Genomic DNA, 20,863 nt, shown 5'->3' with positions numbered 1-20,863 from the left:
TCGACACAAGAGACGATCAGAATGGGTAGTTTGGAAAAAAACATCTTGTAGTTTTCGGAGATCTCTTACAGCGTCCGCCGGTAAGAGAAAAGTCACCTTTTGAAAAACTCTCAACTGCTGAAACTAACAAGTTATTAGGTTCCCTCAGTGTACCGAATCTGTGGACTGAACTGTTCATATACAATGAACTTACAATTAACAGGCGACAGCTCAATGATTTTGACTCTGTTGAAATGCTAAATAGAATAAGATTAGGTGTGACTACACAAAAAGACCGCGACTTACTCTCGACTAGATTAATAACTCTCAAATCCAATTCAAATGAAAACAGATTAATTGAAATAATTGAACACCTCTCGAAACTTCCTGATGATATCGTTTGCTTATTATCTACAAAAAACATGTGTCAACAATTAAATACTGCAATGCTTAAATCTCTTCTACATCCCAAAATAAAACTTACAGCTGTAGATAGCATAAATTTCCGCAGATACCTAACAAAAAGAGCTCGTGAATGCATAAAAAAAATATGAAGACGATGCTTCTATGACTGCAGGCCTGGAAGAGAACATAATTATAAAAATAGGAGCAAAAGTCATGTTAAGGTGAAATATTGACGTGAGTCTTGGTTTAGTTAATGATTCTATCGGTATAGTGCAAAGAGTAAAGGTTGATCAGGAAAATACAAAAAAATAATTAAGAAAATATACATTGCATTTAATAAAGAACATGTTTACGAGCTTAGTCCGGTCAAAACTAAATTTGAAATTATTAATAAAGCTTATGTCCCACAAAAGTCACGGTCTGAGTCTAAATAATGCACTGATGGATATTGGTTCTGCAGCGTTCACATCTGGTCAAGCTTACGTGGCACTTCCAAGAGTTACAAGTCTGGACGGCTTACATCTAATAAATGTCGACTTTGCAAGTATTACAGCGCAGGAATCCTCAATTTGTGAATACAACAGACTAAGAAGCATTTACCGTCCATACTTCTCAAAAATTGTAACATCAAAGCTTATGAGAAAAACCCATAGAGACAGAGACTGGCCTTTGAGAAAAACTGTGGCTGAATCTCAAGAAGTAGTACCGGAAAAGGAAAAGGGGAAGACTACATACAAAAATAAGAAAAGGACTATCTACAAAAAGAAATGAGATGCCATCAAAAACATAGCTTGTAAAAAAACCCAAGTCTCGCAACTCAGTTCTTCTATCGTAAAAAGTTGTAAGATCCATGTAATATCAAGTCGGCCAATTTATTCAGTCCCTACTTAAGGGTCCTTCTGTCTTAAGTTATTACGTAATTAGCTAACCTAACAATATGGTCTTATAGTGACCATATCAATATTAAAGGTCTTTTATGGTTTAAATAAATAGATTGACTTGGCAATCGCAGGAAAACACAATGCATTTTTACATTAAATTAGATTACATTAACATATTATATTAAATTAGATTGTTTAGTGCGATTGCCAAGTCAATCTATTTATTTAAACCATAAAAGACCTTTAATATTGATATGGTCACTATAAGACCATATTGTTAGGTTAGCTAATTACGTAATAACTTAAGACAGAAGGACCCTTAAGTAGGGACTGAATAAATTGGCCGACTTGATATTACATGGATCTTACAACTTTTTACGATAGAAGAACTGAGTTGCGAGACTTGGGTTTTTTTACAAGCTATGTTTTTGATGGCTCTTATATTACCAAAACTTTCTTATTTCATTCTTTAAACAATACTTTTCATTGAGTACCTTTAACAATACATCTTGACTCACATTATTGCAGCTCAATTTCTTAAAATAATAGATAACCAAGATAACTTGAAGAGAGAAATAATGTCATCTAATGAATGAGAATGTAGAAATTTTCTTATATGTTTCAGGAAAATCAGAGTTTTCTCTAGCTTTTATTATTAAATATTTATTAATTTGTTAGTTTTAAGGTTTACGAGGTAACATATATAAGAACTGTCCCCATTCTTAAAGTCATTACTAAATTATAATACTTCTGATTAAAGTACAAGCTTACAACCAGCTGGATGGGTTGATTTATACTTTCTATGTTTTATAATGAATGAAAAATTTATTTTCTGTTGTAATACTTTTCATTAAAGGAAACTCTTGCTATGAAATTCAATATTCATATTACATAAAATATATATGAGGCCCTCTTATAAAATTGGGACAGTGAAAGTATTTTAATTGATGAAACTTAGATTTATTACAGCGAATAAATCTTAATTTATTTGCTGTTGAGAAATTGTAAATTTGACATTAGTAGAACCAGATTTCCATTTTTAGTACTTAAAGAATATGATTTACAGAATACTTTCTAAGAACCTTTTATGATTCAAATTTTAAAATTAATTTGATAGTATTTTTATTATTGGTTTTTCTATGTATTATACATTTATTTCACGGATTTGAATTTTAAAGGAAGATTTAAATTATAATATGGGAATTTCAAAAGAGGTTTAAACAAAATCCTAACAACTTCCATTATGTTAACAAGAGCCTCATAATTTGACATCAAAAGTAGTGATAACAGTTACTGCTGATGTCATTTTTAACCCTAAAATGGGAACTCGATACTTATTATTTTAATCGTAAAGTGTATCATTGATTAAAGATTAATAATATCATACATTGAAATACAGCATAAATTCAAATATTGGATATTCAGTTTTTTTTTTTTTTTTTCAATAGCATACAACTTAAATTCCAGAAATAAAAGTCTTGATTGTGCTTTATTATGGAAATATTTTTATACGTATTATTATAATTTGTTTATAATGCTTATTTAATCTATCAAATTAAAATTGTTTCTTCTAAGTACTATGGGTTGGAACAAGATGAGTGATTTCTAATATAAAAAATTATATAAAATTTCCAAATGGGACAAGTATAGTCAGCTAATATCTTGAAAGGTAGCAATCAGTCCATCAACAGGGCATATACAAACAGATTTTGTGAGTTTGCTCTCCAGTTTTTAATGCCAGTTATTTAACATTTTATCTTAAAATTCCTTTCATGTATTTAAATCACAAAATTTTTTTGTTGCTTTTACTTAAAGTTAACGGAGATAAAGTTGTTTTGGAGAATCTAAAGTATTTTTTAAAAAAAATTACTGCAAACATTTATTTAACGGCTAAATAAATATTCAATAAAAAAGATTGTTTACAAACAATGTTTTTATTTCAATCATTTTGTACAAAACGTGTTACAAATTAGTGGAACATCAAAAAGTACCAAGTTCAAAACTGTAAAAAATTCAAAATGTTCTGTCTATAAAAATGGATAATTACTGTTTGTACTTTAGTTTTCACTTACTGTGTTTAATGACATTTTCAACCAAGGACAAAAATATTTTTCTTTCAAATTCATTTATAATCCAACATAACATTTCCAGATAATTTTTAAAAAATAAAATGTTTTATAGTTAGGTTGTATGTCAAATAATGCAAAGTTTGGAATTAATACAAATATGAAAACAATATTTAGAGAAACAATCTAGATTAATATTTACAGAAGTTAAAAAAAAGTTAAACTATACATAAAGCTAGTTCATACTCTTTTAAAAATGTAGTAAAAAACATTTATTAAGGAACTTAATAAAAATTGAAAATGCATTAGAGATCCAAGAATGCTAATTTAATCAATTTCATAAGTTTTTTTTTTTGGAAACATTTATTCCCTTAATGTTAAGTTTTATTAACTAACTCAAGTATTATAAATGTCTTAATATAAAAAAATAATTACAAATCCACTGAAATAAATTTAAAATTCCTTTTCTGAAACATCATTGATAATTAAATGATACATATAGAATACTACAATTGTTTTATTCAGCATAAACTTATGAATATCTTAAATCTTGGAAATAAAATTGAGATCTTTCAAAAGAGTATGAATCATGGTATAAGACTAAAAAAAATAATGCCTATATAACGAGTAAATGAATCTAAAATAAAATTTTAGAATCACTGCATCTTCAAACCAAACATTCTATATACTAAAGTTTCAATTCCTTGTCATTAGGTAAAGGCTTAAAATAGGATTCAATTTTTTCTTCCGAAACTTCTTCTAATGTTGCAGGTTTCCAGTTGGGTTTGTTATCTTTATCTATAAGAACTGAAAAAAAAAGTAAATTAATAATATTATTTACTAAACGGATATTTTGAAAATATTTAATTTTACGAAAAAGAAATTTTGATTCTAAGGGTCTCAGATTGTTGTTTGTAATTTATGTCTAAGTTTAATTTTTTTGAATAATAAATACATAAATTATAAAAATTAAAAAAATATAATACAAAAAAGTAAAATGCGCTTTTATAAAAGTAATGTATTCAGATAAAAGTTTATCAGTTTATCCTTAAAAGCTTGGTGTCTTTAAGTAACATCCACTTTTATCACTTAAAATATTAAGAGAATTTGACTGAAGTTCTAATGCTTATTTCTCTCAATAGGATACATGCTGAAAATATATGAATTTACAACACTTACATGGTAGAATGAGTGCTAATGAAAAATAAAATAATTGATGTTTATTGCTTGTAACAGCATATCCTTTCAGTTGCATTTGTAAGATTATGAATGTCATTGTTTTTTTTTATCTTGCAATATTAAATTTAGAGTTCTTATTTGAAAAATAAGGTATTTAAGTCTATATTTATCCCTGTCCACAATTTATTTTTTCTAAAGTCCTATATCGTCAACTGACAACAAGCCAGTTTTTAGCCATAAAATTATGCTCAAAACGAAACATGATTGTTAGAGCATCCCCCCCCCCCGTTTATTCAAGAAATAAAAATATACATTTTAAAATTAGATTTTTTATTAAAAAAATAAGCCATTTAAGGATTAATTCTGAAGGATTAACTAAATACTCATTACAAATTTTGGCAATAATTAATATTTACACAGAAATAATATTCACTATATATTTCTTCACATAATTTAATAAAGGTATTTACCTGCTCTCACACCATCATGAAAATCATGATCTGCCATGAATCTTTGGCACAATCGGTATTCCATCTTGAGATTATCTTGAAGGGTCATGTTGGCACCTCTCTTCAGCTGTTGGAAGGCTACTTTCAAGGAAGTTGGGGACTGAAAAAAGAATTGAATGGCAATCAATATCTAAAGTAAGAATTTTGTAACAAGGATATTTACTGTAAAATAAGATAATTTAGTTTAAAAAAAAAATTTGTGTGTGAATGAAACATATTTTATGCCTAAAATTTTTATTGATTTTGAAATAAACAACCTAATAAAATGATCAGATACTTGAAGCAAAATTTTTGCATCATATAAAATGGGTTTTCTTGAGTTTAATTTTCCATATAATAAATATTAATGCACTTATTGAAAGTATAGACTAATAAATTAAAAAAATATTTTAAACCTAAATTTGAATGCCAACTTTTTGTAGATATATCAATTTTGATGTAAAATTATTTGCAACAATGCATCAAGATATATTATTAATTTCATTATATCAATAAAAATTGCATTATTAAGTAATTACATTAAAGTGCAAATTAAAAATTTAATTAGCTGCATTTCTGCAAAAGTCTAAAAATAAAGCAACTCCTTTTCTAGTTTAAGCATATCAATTAGATGAATAGATGATAAAATAATAAATAACATTAAATATTAAATCTTGCACAGTTAATTTTGAATACAAAATTAGATTTCTAAGGAAATATTTACCAGCTTTTTCATAATGTCATATTGTTTGCGAGACCATTCAGAACCTTCTTTTTGGAGAGCTTCCATTATTTTTTCAACACTATCAGCTGCAAATACAGTGTTCATTTTGCCCATCACAGGTTTTAAAGCAAATTCTTTTTTGTAATCTACTTCGCACTGAAAAATAAATCAAAACAATTTTTTAAAAAATGATAAATAAAACAAATTCCAAATAAAATTAATCAATAATTTTTTTAAAAAAAATGATATTATTCAGAGTTAAATTTTTACATACCTGTTCTTGATGCTTCAACAAAATTCTGTCAATATCGCCTAAAGTAGGATTCTCTAATCTCATTAAATCAGTCTCTAAATTTTTCAACTAATATAGGAGAAATAAAATATTTGTTTTAACAGTACTGGGAAATATTAAAATAAAAAAAAATTACAAACAGTATATTTGAAATAAACTTGTATCAGACAAAAGGAATGAAAGAGAAAGAAAAAATTTTTTTAGTAGTAATAACTTATATTGAAATGAATTCTAATACTCATATGGATTATAATAAACAATAATCAAACTTAAAATATAGTGAAAAGAAATAATGTTTATTAAGATATTTAAGACTAAAACCACTAACAGTATATAGGGAAATATTTCCTTCGAGAATTTTTTGTTTTATTATGCACTTTATATTTTAGTATGTACTTACACTTTTGGTGTCTACAAAATGAGTAGCAATGCCTGCTTTGAAAACATCACGTCCTTGAAGTCGATAACCTGTGAGAGCCAGAAAGAGACCAATTTTACCAGGGAGCTTAGGGAGAAAATAGCTGCCACCCACATCAGGAAAAAAACCTATAAGAAACATTGTTTCCTAAAATACTGCACATTTTTAAATTTAATAGCAATAAAACTATAAAAATGTTAAATCATATAATAGAGCATTTTCACCTATAGCTGCTTCAGGCATAGCACATACTGTTCGTTCAGTGCAGACTCTATAAGCACCATGCACTGAGATCCCTATTCCCTATAGAAGCAACAGATTGGATATAAGGAAAACAAAAATATTTTTATATACAACTAAATCACATGAACAATTTTAAGATAATTTAATTATAAAATGATTATTAAAATCTTAAGTATTTAAAATTCTCTGAGAAACTGACAACTGATTACTAATACCAAACATAATCATGCCACATATTCGGTGCTTACTAGATATCAAACCTACAGATACCTGTCCAGATATCTAAAATAATTTACCACAAAATGCTTATGCATGCATAAATGAGTTTCTATTGTTGAAATCTTATTGCTCCACTTAAAAATTTTAATGGGAAGTATGTTTGTTAAAGAGAAATCCATAAATTGAAATTATAAAAATAATAATAAATGCATAAAAACTAATACTCATTTTCCATTTTAATGACTTTAACTCATATGTTAAACTATAAAAAAAGTCTTCTTTGCTTTGTACTGGTACATTATAATTAACATATTTTTCACATCAATTTTCATATTTTTATAATGATTAAAGCACAATATCTATATCTATATTTGAAAATGTAATCCTCTATATATCCTTTACATAATGCTATTACCATTCTTTGTAAAGCTTTTTTATCTTTAAAAAAATAACTTGGGGCATAATTTTTATTTACAAATGATCATTTTTAAAACTCATTATAGTGCAATATGCAATGCTCCACAGGATATCCAACAACTACAATGCTTTCAACAACATAGAGAAAATTGAAAATTAGATGTTCCATATTTTCTGCAATGATTTCCATATCTTTTTATGGTGGCCAATTTTAAAAGAAAAGTGACATAAAAAATGCAAATATTGTTAAACAAATTACTTTTTCCATGTAGAAATTATTTTTCTTAAAGAAAAGAGCAAATAACATGTAAATGTCATTAAAATTCAAGATTGTGCAAAAACTTCCTTAAAAAAACTTCCAATAAATGTAAGATCATTGAATGGAGACTCAACTCTACTTTCAAAATAGTATTACTCGAAATTCTTAACAGCACAAATGAGAGGGGCGATGGGAAAAAGACATTTGCTTTGGATGAGTAAAATAAAGTTATCAATTCAACTGCCTTATTATTAAAAATTGCAATAAAAAATTATCTTTTGCAATTGCAATTTAATTACAATTTTTTATTGCAATTAAAACTTGCAATAAAAAATTATCTTTTAAATTGCAATAAAATTTTATCTCTAAAGCAAATAAGGTTTGTAACAATCATAATAATAAAACTTCAATTCAAAATGAAATTTATATAGGATGCCATGAATATTAATCAACTGTCTCAGCTAAAATAATAATAATTGTTTAACATAAGGAACCAGAAGTAGTTGCCCTAGAACTTTCTCACATACTCACTAATAAATGTGTTATGCCAGAGAATGCTTTGCATAATAATGGCGTACAATAGTTAAGAGCATAATAATGGTGTACAATATTTAAGAAATATCAACTTTTGGCATGAACTTTTTACTGAATATACTGTATGATCCTTGATGAGTTTTTTAGCATTTCATAGTATCTGAAGATCGAATTTGTGCTTTAGATCAGTTTTCCCCTATCGATTAAAATTTGAAACAGAACTAAAATAGTAGTCGCAAAATCGCATACCAAATTTGATACATTTAAGTCATTGCATGTACAAGCATGTGAAAATACAGACTGACAGATAGGCAGCTCCTTTGTTAGATTTGGCTCAAAATACGATTAATGACTACAATATAGATATGAAAAATGTGTACTGAATTTTATCAGTCAATCTTTCTCCATTTTATAGATAATGTTATAATTTACATTTGAAGTAGCAGACAATCAGATTTCCTCTGAATGTATTTTCCTAAGAATTCTATAAAAAATCTACACATTCAGTGTAAAAACTGTATACCAAATTTTATTTGTTTCGCTGAAAGTATCTTTCTGTTACCTTTGTCACAGGCAGACAGACAAAATGCCAAAAATGTGTGTGTTTTTAACTTATGGAGGTCTGAAATATGGACATTCGTCAAAAATTTGAGTTTCAATTTTTTTTTTTTTTTAATGACTACAATACTTTCTATATTTATATATGAGAAGTAAAAAAAGGAAAATTTCAAACTTTGATCTATGGGTTTTCATACTTATTACCTTCTTGTATAAAAAAGTATGCTCAATTTTATGAAGATGCAATCTTTTTTCTAATACTTAACTTTTCTGTTAAAAATATTTAATATTTGATTTATAAATTAATGAATTATTATTTCTATTCAATTAAAGATTTTTTTTGTCTGTCTTGAATGATGAGAAAATATCATTGCTCAAGAGAAAAAGGAAGCATTTGACTTTTTTATTATTTATATGAAATTCCTTCATTTTTTTTTTTTTTTTTCATAAACATCTAGGTAAGAAATTAAACACATTTCAAATGATAAATGAATTTAAAAAATTCATTATTAATGACTAATGATAAATGACTAATTAAGTATTTTTCTTTCTAATAAATAAAGAATGCTTTTAGCAAATATTACACATTTTAACAAATGAGTTTTAAAAAAGAATTATATATATATAAATAAGTTTTATCTTTTCAATAGTTTCATATGCTAATGAAATAGTAATTATTTTCTTTCACATGTAGTCATTTGCAAAAAGATAATTGAAATGGTCTTTAGTAAAAGTATACAAATAAAATACTTTTTTGAAGGGAAAGATTCTTTTAATCTATTTTAAATTTATTACATTATTTCTAAATAAGAATTTAAGTATAAACTTCATAACTAAGAATTTATCAAAAAATCTTATGGTATTCAGAATATTAGTAAAATGCCAGATATCAGATGCATTAATTAAAGAAAAAAAATAAACATCTATAAGTTCTGGATCTTAAAAAAAATGGGCAACACATTTAAATGTAACTTACTCCACCCATAGTTATTCCATCTATAAGAGCTACATATGGAATTTGAAGAGTTCCTATGAAAGTAGAGTTAAAGATTGTAATTAATTAGCGGAAACAAAGATTGTTATAATATGTGATTAATTTATTAGACACACTGAATTAAAAGAACAAATGCCATAGATCTTATTAAATAATAAATAATACTTAAGTTGATAAATGTAATCTAAGATTTGTATACTAGCAACATTACAATCATTCCACACATCTATTGATAAAATTAATTTATATGTACTCTTCAGTATTATTTATATATATATATATACATATACTGGCAAAATTTATTTCCAAAAATATATATATTGAAATTTTATAATAATCTGTAGGATGAATTGGTCTTTGATGAAATAAACTAATTAAAAGATAGTAAGCAATGCTAATAAACTAAAATAAATCTAATCCAAATTGTCTAATCTGAAAACAAAGTAAATATTTTTTCAATATTCTTCATCCCTATCTGTGTATAATAAATGTATATAAAATAAATATTCATGTATAATACCAATACTACACAACTTATACTGTATTACAGAAATTTATATTTTATAACCTCACAACCAAAGTTATTAAGTTTCATTAAATCACTTAAGTACCAAATATTATTAGCAATTTCAATAATTTTTAGCAAATAAAAATAATGAAATATCATTAGAAATTCAAAACATTATAAAGTAAGTTATATTCTGAAATTTAAATTATTTTATAAAATAATCATTCCAAAAAGAATGGCATACAGCCATTTCAAATTTATTGCTGTATATATTTTTTTATCTCAATAAGATTATTTTTTTTTATATTCATCATATCAGTAGATTTTGTGAAACTACCATCTGCTTAAAGTAGATAAAAACTAAGCTACTAATTTATTTTGATAATTTCAGTGGCAGTAAGCAAGCTTAAACAAATCAGATATCAGTAAATTGTTAACTTAATGGTATCTATCAAAACTATAATTTTAATTTTACTAGCATTCTGAATCTTGATACTAAGTTTGAAACTTAGTATGATTTGACAGCCAATATCAAAATGTTAGTGAAGCATATTCAAAGTATTAATGTTTTTTTTTATGTTAATACAGAAATTAAAAAGGTCTGTAAAACTTTTCTATCAAATTACAAAATGTGACATATATCAAAAATGTTGCCAATTATTATTTTTTTAAATTTCATTTTAAACACACTTTACTGAATAAAATAGTTACTCAATGTCAGTTTTTGTTTCATATAATATTCCAAATAAAATTTTTATCAAAACACTTTATTTTTAAAAATCTAGTTTTGCATAATTTTATTCACAAATAAGACATCTTTATTTTAACTCAACAAACTACAAATTGTTCATAAATCATATTTAAACATCATATTTAATTAAGTTATATTTCATAATACGCAAGAACATTAGGATAAAAATAATCTTTTATTTGTGGCAATTCGTTTGTCTTGCTTTCTTATTATAGTTAATCAAAGACAAAATATTTCAACGTATAATGAATTGCATAAAAAGTAATTTTTGTTAACAAGCAATAATAACCCTGTTAAAATGATATCTTGCATTTATTTCACAAAATTTCAAATTCTCAAAGAATTTTAAAACATAATGCAAAATTGATACTTCTCATGAAGCAATTTAACAGCAATGAATTTCTTGCACATAAAATCAGAAGAAATTTTTCCATTACAAAAAGGCATTAAAAGATAATATCAAACTATGAAGAGAGTAAATGTTCTTTTAATATAATAAAATAAAGTTACAATTTGTTTTCTTTAAATGTATGAAGCAATGTATGATAATGCAATTATATTCTAAACAATTTTGTTAAGTAGTAACAATATTTTCAATACATCCCACATATGCCCATTCCCATTGATTGGGAACTTTAGCTACACTGATTTTGAAATTTCAACTGATATTCATATTTTAAAATAATGATTAAAATTCATGAATTTCATTTCAGTAAATGCAAAAATTATAAATAACCTCACATTTGCCAAATAATGTAGATTTATTTTATTCAGAGGAAATGTCTCAAAAGATAATTTATAATTAAACAAAGAGAAAATTATTAATTAAAAATATAATTATTCTTTTTTTGTAAATTGCATAGGCATAAATATTCTTTGTTTTACTTTATTCTTTACTAGTTGCCTTTGGCAATCAATTCATTTGCCAGTGATGTTGGTTATATTTAAACTCGTTTAGATATCACTTCATGTCCTGGATTCCACCAAACTGTCAGACATTAAAACTTTATTATTTTACTTGTCTTATTTCAATTCTGTTCATTGTGTACAAGTATCTTTCTAATACAGACAATTCTCATATCATCATAATGCTATTACAATTTGAAATATCAAATTCATCAAAATTTCGTGGTATTGTAATTTCAATTATTTATCCAACATGAATTTAGAAGTATACATTTGTTTAATAATTTCTTTTCAAGCATTTCTTAGTTTCCATTTTGGTTGTAAGAGATCAATTACAATAACAATTAAAAATTAAATTTAAAATGAATCAATAAACAATTATTAAAAATATTTTTTTAAAAATGAAAAAATAGATACACATCTTGACTACTGCATTTAGCGAAGAAGCTGACGGAAAAACACACACCATCTGTTACCACTTTGGATTCTTATATTCTTTTTTTGTAAATTGCATAGGCATAAATATTCTTTGTTTTACTTTATTCTTTACTAGTTGCCTTTGGCAATCAATTCATTTGCCAGTGATGTTGGTTATATTTAAACTCGTTTAGATATCACTTCATGTCCTGGATTCCACCAAACTGTCAGACATTAAAAATTTATTATTTTAATTGTCTTATTTCAATTCTGTTCATTGTGTACAAGTATCTTTCTAATACAGACAATTCTCATATCATCATAATGCTATTACAATTTGAAATATCAAATTCATTAAAATTTCGTGGTATTGTAATTTCACTTATTTATCCAACATGAATTTAGTATACATTTGTTTAATAATTTCTTTTCAAGCATTTCTTAGTTTCCATTTTGGCTGTAAGAGATCAATTACAATAACAATTAAAAATTAAATTTAAAATGAATCAATAAACAATTATTAAAAAATAGGATTTTTCCCAAAGGTTGACAGATGAGATAATCACAAAGTATATACAATAACTCAAAAGTGTAACTTTTTGATAAGTGAAGAAGTTATTAAAAATATTTTTTTAAAAATGAAAAAATAGATACACATCTTGACTACTGCATTTAGCAAAGAAGCTGACGGGAAAACACACACCATCTGTTACCACTTTGGATTCTTATATTAATTAAATGTTGATTACTATCAACCTAAGAAAACAGTATGAAAAAAAAAAAAAAGGAAAATATCCTGACCTATTAAATTATTGAGTTGGTATTCTTCTCTGAAGAAATCTTCTGCCAAAGTTGGTTGTCCAGCCTTGTATGCTTCCACGAGGGCTGCCAACAGGAGACAGAACAAGTTAACCTAAGGCATAGAGGAGAAACACATGTGCTGAAGCAGAGACTGTTTTGCACAGCACTTGTCATCAGATTATTTAATTTAAATAATAACCAAAGCTCATTGATTGTTTTTTTTTTTTTGGTACTAACTTCTAACTTTTTTTGTACTTATACATATTTCACACTTAAAACGCTGTATTGATTTATGTTCAAGTGAATATATTAAGGTATTTATGTTGGATTTTGAAACAATTTTTTTAAACAAAATTGTAATATATTTAAATATTCCAAGTTTTACATTTTACTTTTATTATTTTTTAAAGAAAAAATAGAAATCTTATAAGATTTGAAATGAATTCCCAGTTTATGAGGAATAAAAAAAATATTTAAGATATCTTTACTAAGACATGAATACAATTTATGGAAATTTTTAGAAACATCTGCAAAAAGCAATTATATAACAAAATAAATTTTAAAGATAAACAAATCCTATTATTTCTGGGGGGAGAGAAGGGGAGATATAAAGAGAAAGAATTGCAAATTTCAATTGTTGATGAGTTTAGTCTTTTCAAATGAAGCAAGAGACAAATTAAATTGAAATTAAAATGAAAAAGGATTTTAATTTAAGATCAAAATGAGAAATATTTTCCAATAACAACAAAATTTTACTAACATAAATAAAATTTCATATATCTTGCTTATAGAAATGTTATAAAAATAACTCCAAAGTACAATTTTTGTTTGTCCTAAAGGAATGACTAATTCTTTTTGAGTGATCTCAAGTTTATTTGCAAGCATTTAATATATGAAATAAGACCAATATTAATATCTTTATTATCATATAATACTACTCAAATCAGCAGGATTCTAATCATCATTAAGACAAAGCTGTTTTGTTAATGCTAATATAAATCACTAAAATTTTATAACTGAAATCTTTCATGTTTCTGTCTGAGATCTTGTTTATGGAAAAGTATTATAAATTCAAATGCTAACTATGGATAAGCTATAGAAAACACACATTGATGATAAAATCAATACAACAACAGTTAGTACCAAAATGGTTAGTGAGATGTCAACAAATCTTTCTTTAACCCTTTGCGGCAAAGTGTCCCACTTCATGGAACACTGCTTGCTTCTGAAATCTTTCAATTCATTTATAAATGGGAAAACAAATATCTTTAGGATCCATAATTTTCAGCTATAGTGCATTAAGAAAAAAAAAAAAAAAAAACTTATTTTTTTTTTCCAAAGAATTTTGTTAATTTTTTTTAGCAAAAAATTTATTGTTGGAAAAAATTTTCAATGTTATTTTGTTGGCAACTTTTTATTTTTATTCTATATACATTTAAATTTCTTAAAGAGGTAGCATACATATCACCAATGGAAAAAATTGGATGTTTCATCAGCTGCTGTGTATTATGTGGCAGTATGCTATGATGGAAAGAGAACACCTATGTCTTTTTATCCTGTTTTTCTCTCTTTTTTGTGAAAAATGAACTCAATTCAAGTAATATTGTTTTGGAAGGTTAGAACTGTTGGGAATGACAACCCTTAATCTGGGTCTCTGAAGTTTTGTGAGTTTTTTTATCAGTAGCTTTGGTCATCTTTAGTTAGGAGCAGAAAATACTGTGCAGCAGTTATTGTAAGATTTGCCAATGTTCATTTATATAATTATGTAATTATTTTTAACTATATATATATATATATTATAGCTTATTTCTTAAATATAACTACATTTAATTAATTAAATTAAATGCATTGAAAACAAGCAAATATATCAACTAAGTCTTGCCACAATACCAAAATTGCTTCAAGCATCGCCTTCGAATCGCGAATCTGAGCATTCTCCTTGTGGTGCTTCCTTGTCAGGCTAAATCTACTATACAGGTACAAAATAATGTTTTTTAATTCAAATGCAAGAAATTTTACTCATTTTTGCACTTTACTGCAATGCTTGTTTAGTTCCACCTTTCAAAGCTCCAGTGGTGCAACGTTCCAGCCAATGGAATACCCACAAAATCAAAATGGTGAGTACAATGAAACCTAAATAGGTTACCTATAACTTTTTTTTTATGCAATTTAAAGAGTGCTGCAAACGGTAAAAAAAGGGCTGGAAGTAAAAATCGAGGGTTTATTTTAATAAGTTGAAAGTCTAAAAATTTATTTTGACATGGTAGTAAACATAAATATTTGAAACGCGTTCTTGGTCATGCCCTAATCCAGTTTAGTTTAGCTATATTAAATCCCATTTTAAAGCAAAACAAGGGCTATGTTGGGATGGACCATGTAATTTTGAACTGTAATCAGATGACGAGGACACCACCTGAACCAGCACCCGGTCTCCAAATTTCCATACCACACCAACAGGAGGATGTTTAACCATGATGGATTTAACGTGTACCAGACCTTCATACACAATGGTTCTTCAGCGTAATCTGGTCTTGAACTTGAAACCCTCCAGTTCCGAAGCTGAGACCTTACTACCAGGTCACTGCAGCCCTCATGCTCTAATCCAGACACTATGAAATGCTAATGTCATAAGCAGATAAAAATTAAAAAACATAGAGCTTTAAGCAGTGGAAAATTTTAAAAAAAATCACTTATTTATGACTGCAAATCTAAACTTAAATTTTTGGTAGACTGTGATGGTAGATTATTATGTTTTCAGAGTTTTTCATGGAAATCTCAATACATGTGTTCTAGACACAAACTTCCAATTTGTATTCTGCAAACTCTTCAGCTTTCCAAAACTAAATATTTAATTCTGCACCTTGGTCTATATTCATTGTTTACCTATGATTTTGCTATTGCAAAACACCGGGTTCCTAAACCAATTTTGGGTGCATTTGTTTCAGAAAGATTTAAAATGCTTATAGTCACGAAATTTTTTTATATTATATTTCATGTTATGGTATATTTGTTTTTAAGAAATTGCCTGATTGTTATATGGTTCTTGTTTCAGTAGAAACTGATTGTGAAAGGGAGAAATAAATTTACTTGACAGTTTTAAATCAAGCCATGTTTGAAAGAAGACATTTTCCACTTCTATTGCAAATTATTTAATTACACTTCAATTATACAACAATTCAAGTTTGTCTAAGTTTTGAATAACATCTTCAATATACACGATATGAATATACCATATGGTTTCATCTTCCAGTTTTCCAGTCAAAACAAACTCAACTTTCACTTCCATGGGGCAGGGGGTAATGCTCTGGGAACATTTTACTATCAACTATATAACTGTCCAATAGGCATTCAATTTTGCCCAGGGCCACTTATTTTTACTTTAACATTAATATAACTTATTTTATGAATTATTTTTAAATACATTAGTTCTGTAGAAAATATAAAAACTGTTATATTTTTTTAGAGCCATACCATTTTTAACAATCATAAATTTAAGCAGGTGTCCACTATTTCCCAGACTTATTATTTAGCAAAATGCAAAAACATTTTTGTGTAATAAAAAGTTTTCCGGAACGATGAACCAGCTTCGATATATGCCCTAGTTATATAGAATTTATGTATACATATGTTGATTATAGATTGAACAGTTTTAGTCATAGAATTTTTAATATTCATTCATAGTACTAAATTCTACAATCAAAATCCTAAACATTTATAATGCAGAATTTTGATTTGAATAGCTGCATGTAGAAACAATTAAACATTTGAAATAAGTTTATACTGAAAAAAAAAATGTTTTTTGCCAAAAGAAGAGAAAATTCTGATGACTTATTAAAGAAAAAAATATTTCACCTCTCACATCTCCTCCAGCACAAAATGCACGATCTCCAGATGACTTCACAATAACCAGTTTTACAGCAGGATCAGATTCCCAAACCTAAGAATGTGTACGCCAAAATTTGAAACAGTATATCAATATACACAAATGAACTAACAGAAATAATATTTTGTATCAAATGATTTACAAAAGAAATTTAAAATGTTCTGCTATAACAATAAAAAAAATGTAAAGAATTTTTTTTATATTTAAGTGTGCAGTACTGCATAATGTGGCATATTTGCAAATCTTTTTCCACTGATATATAATAAAGTAAGTTATACACTTAAAATACGGGTATTTTAAGGTTTAAATGAAAGAAAAAAAAATGATTCTTTTATTATATCAAATAAGAAAATCACACAAATTACAAATACAATTTCATGAATAAACATATAAATGACCTTTTATAAGGCAAAATAACATTTTATATAATCATTAAAGAACTATTTTCTTGACAGCTCCTAATAGTTTTTATCTAATTAAATATTTCAATGAAGGATAGTGAAGTTAGCATGGTTCTTAATTCAGTGCTGTTTTCAGAAGTGGCTTGATTTCATGTACATTTTAAAAGAAGGATGAAGATTAAATCGAAAACTGAAAAAACATTTTGGCACTGCATTTGAAAATTTTTAATAAAAACTTTATATCCGAAAGTGGGATTTCAAATATATTACATTTTGTCATATCTTCTGATAATGTAAAAATAATGAGTTTCAGTAATATTTAATAAATATTATGATCCAGCGTCAAAAATTACAAACCTGCATTTTTTTTAAAAAAAAATTACTAAACAATGTTAGTATGCAAAAAACAACAACAACAACAAAAAGACTGTTGAATATTTAATGAATAATGAGGTATTTTATCATTAATTTTAGTGGATCTACAGTAATATACTGAAAAGTTTCGAATAGGAATACTTTGTAAAATATTTCAGAAAATATTACATATTTATTTTTAGGAATTCAAAAAAGTTGTGTTTCGTTGCCAAGTTTAAGTAACAGCCAATCTTATTAAAACTGTAAATTCAATGATGTACATTTATAATTTTTTCCTCTTGAAATATAAATGCAGAAGAAACAATATTATTTGTTTTAAGCATAGCTTTACAGCATACAGCTTTAGCTTGATAAAAAAAATTTTTTGCATTTGTTGCAAGTTGTTGGTCATGTATGTTATATGTGTATAACATTTCATGTTAAACAATATATAATTTTAATTTAAAAATAACTATAAAATTTTAAAAAATTTACTGAAATTTCACATGAGACAAGTATTTGCTATTCATAAGAAAAGTATCAGTTTTGTTTCATTTGTTATTATTCTGAAAAAAAAGGCAATAAGTAAAATTAAATTAAATTAAATGAATTATCTTTTATATTTAGTAAAGTAATAAATCAAATTCTATTTAAATAAATAATTCTAAAAAAATTAAATTGCAAAGGTACTTACCTTCAACTGAGGATAAATTTTTCTAATCATACTCAGATTCAAAGAATTAAGAGCTTTAGGTCTGTTTAAAGTAATTACTCCTTTACTTCCACAAGTTTCTAAAATAACTTCACTATCAGTACTCATGGCTTTCTAAAACACAAAATTATTTTTGAAAAATAGAATAAATATGGATTATTAAACTACCTTACATCATTTATTAATGATAATAATAAAAAAATATAAAACCAGTAAAAATCAATTAATGAATAGTTACCAATCAATAGAAGAGTACCCCAATCAAATTTCAAAAAATTGCTATTAGTATCTCTAATAATAATTTTAAAAAAAAATACCTCTGCATTTAAAGAAAAAGCTATTACTTAATTTTATTTAAAAGGATTTCTTTTTAATTTAAACAAGACAATGGTAAAATGTAAAAATTATTCTCTGAAGTTTCAGAAATTCTTTTAACAATATGTTTTTAAACATTCTAATTGAAATAGCTTTGATTGTTCAAGTTCAACTGCAAGTTAAAAGCATTTCATGTTTTTTTTTTTTATTTCATTTGATAGAATCTAAAAAAAAAAAAAAATCTTATTCAACATTGTATTTATTTTCTGTCCATGAATGAAGTATTTTAATATAACTAAAGAATACAGCACATATTTCTCCCCAGCCTCACCCTAATGTACAATAAAAAAAAAAAACCTTCTTTCCTAAAATTAGTTAAAGATTAAAGTTAGATTACCATATTTGGCTTATTCTTAAGCTTTGCCTGTATTTTAAGTTGAATTTCATTAAAATTTGTATAATTAATCATTTTAATATGCCCAATTTTTTTTAAAATTCTTCTCAAGAAATATTTTTCAAATAACAAAATTTCAATTAATTGCTGAAATACAATTCTTTACCACTTTTAATATTTAACATTCAAAGTTATTCGATAAAATTACTGGCCTTTTGAAGGCTAACACTATTAACCATAAGATACTTTTCAATCCTCTTTCCAATAGATGGGCAGCAATAACTCAATTTACAATAAATATTTTAATAGCACCACATTTCATAGAAACATATGTATGTTATTAATTGCTCATAGTTAATGAATTTTTATCTGAAAATTTACGCAAATATTAATGGAAACAACAGTCATCCTCAGAGCCTGACTAAGGCAGGGGTATACGGGGCAGTTGCCACGGGCCCCCAAATCGAATACAAAATTTATTTTACATTTCCTTTTTTAATGAACTTTTTTTAAACAAAATATCAGTACCCTATAGAATCCGTCAATTTTATGTTAGCTTCTTCATTTATCTATTGTATGAACACAAAAATTTTATATTTCGTAAACCCATGCCTTTCTAGGGCGGAATTCAGCTAAATTTTCGTAGAGGAGGGCCCCCAAAGAAGTTCTTGCCCCAGGCCCCAATTAGGCTGTCGGGCCCAGGTCATCCTTTAATACTCAAAACACTGACACCACAGATAAACTGACATCTTATACTAACATTTTTTCAAAACTGAGATGATACTTTAAGAAGCTGTGAAGAGTATATCAAAATATAATGACATGTAAAATATAGGTATAGATAAATATAAATAAGTAAAAAAAAAAAAAAAAAAAAAAAAAAACTAATGCATTTAATTTAGGTCAGGTTCAACTTAAGCTAAAACTAAAACTACATAGGTTTGAAAGTTCTTTAAGAAAACCTAATATATTATTGTAGGATAATCATAAGTCAATCAAAATTATTTGAATTACTTTAAACATAGAAAAATTTACTGTAAATGCATCACATAATTCGAAGAAATGTAGTATTCATTCTTATATGTTGGAAATTCAGTAATTTTCAAAACAATTATAATTTGGAAATTAAAAATACCCCTATTAAAATTCTAGTTATAAATTATAAAATAAATTTATTTTTTAACTTTGTTATTCAATAAAGTTCAATTGTTAACTTTGTTATTCACTTACCCAAGTTGTCTGTACAAGGAATTTAGGAACTCGGTGAAAACTGTAAAAAAAATGAAATACATATTAAACAACTGGTTCATATTTAAAAGCAAAAGCAGAAAAAAATCCTGCCTTGCATTTTCAGATTACACTATTAAAGTCAAGAAAAAAATTAAAGATCAGATAAGGTGAGGTCAAACCATAAAAACTCACCTTTTTGTACACAGCGACAGTATTGTAGTCATCTTCGAAAGGTTACTTTTTCCTTAAGAAATAGCAATGATGAGAAATGTAGCGGTACGAGTTAAAAATTAAAGTATCGGAAGGTAATTTTATTACGTTAGAAGTAGACGTAATTTTCAATCCTTAAAGACTGCATAACTCAAGTACATCCTTTCCGAAACTGTTACGCTTTCCGAAATGTTTATTTTGATTTGGTTAACATTGATGCCACTTGGGAAAAAAGCTCTATCATAATGTAAAATTATTTTTTTTTTTGAAAAAAAAAATTGCCAATGGATTATAAAAGTCAATATAACTATTTAAAAATAGAAAG

At 26.1% G+C, this 20,863-nt stretch overlaps 1 protein-coding gene across 1 annotated transcript; it reads right to left on the bottom strand.

The window, feature by feature from the left end:
* Window positions 1-3,180: 3,180 nt before the first annotated feature.
* On the bottom strand, window positions 3,181-20,740 carry LOC129971087 (3-hydroxyisobutyryl-CoA hydrolase, mitochondrial-like). Its single transcript, XM_056084559.1, has 12 exons — window positions 20,521-20,740; window positions 20,329-20,368; window positions 18,372-18,503; window positions 16,892-16,976; window positions 13,040-13,123; window positions 9,639-9,691; window positions 6,657-6,735; window positions 6,415-6,560; window positions 5,997-6,083; window positions 5,723-5,878; window positions 4,981-5,119; window positions 3,181-4,138 (listed from the first exon to the last, which is right to left on the bottom strand). The coding sequence occupies exons 1-12, from the start codon at window positions 20,550-20,552 to the stop codon at window positions 4,020-4,022; spliced, it is 1,152 nt and encodes a 383-aa protein (XP_055940534.1). The 5' UTR covers window positions 20,553-20,740; the 3' UTR covers window positions 3,181-4,019.
* Between the last annotated feature and the right edge of the window lie 123 nt (window positions 20,741-20,863).

The sequence above is a fragment of the Argiope bruennichi genome, chromosome 6 (genome assembly GCF_947563725.1).
Source record: "Argiope bruennichi chromosome 6, qqArgBrue1.1, whole genome shotgun sequence".
In the NCBI taxonomy this organism is placed as follows: Eukaryota; Metazoa; Arthropoda; class Arachnida; order Araneae; family Araneidae; genus Argiope; species Argiope bruennichi.
This window is presented reverse-complemented; position numbering and strand designations above follow the sequence as displayed.

Bases quoted from the DNA above. Each gene is read 5' to 3' on its own strand.
- LOC129971087 (XM_056084559.1), bottom strand. From the start codon at position 20,552: ATGACTACAATACTGTCGCTGTGTACAAAAAG. The intron at 16,977-18,371 runs GTAAGTACCTTT...ACACATTCTTAG, and splicing joins AAATTTATCCTCAGTTGAAG to GTTTGGGAATCTGATCCTGC. The intron at 5,120-5,722 runs GTAAATATTTCC...TTCTTTTTTCAG, and splicing joins ATGACATTATGAAAAAGCTG to TCCCCAACTTCCTTGAAAGT.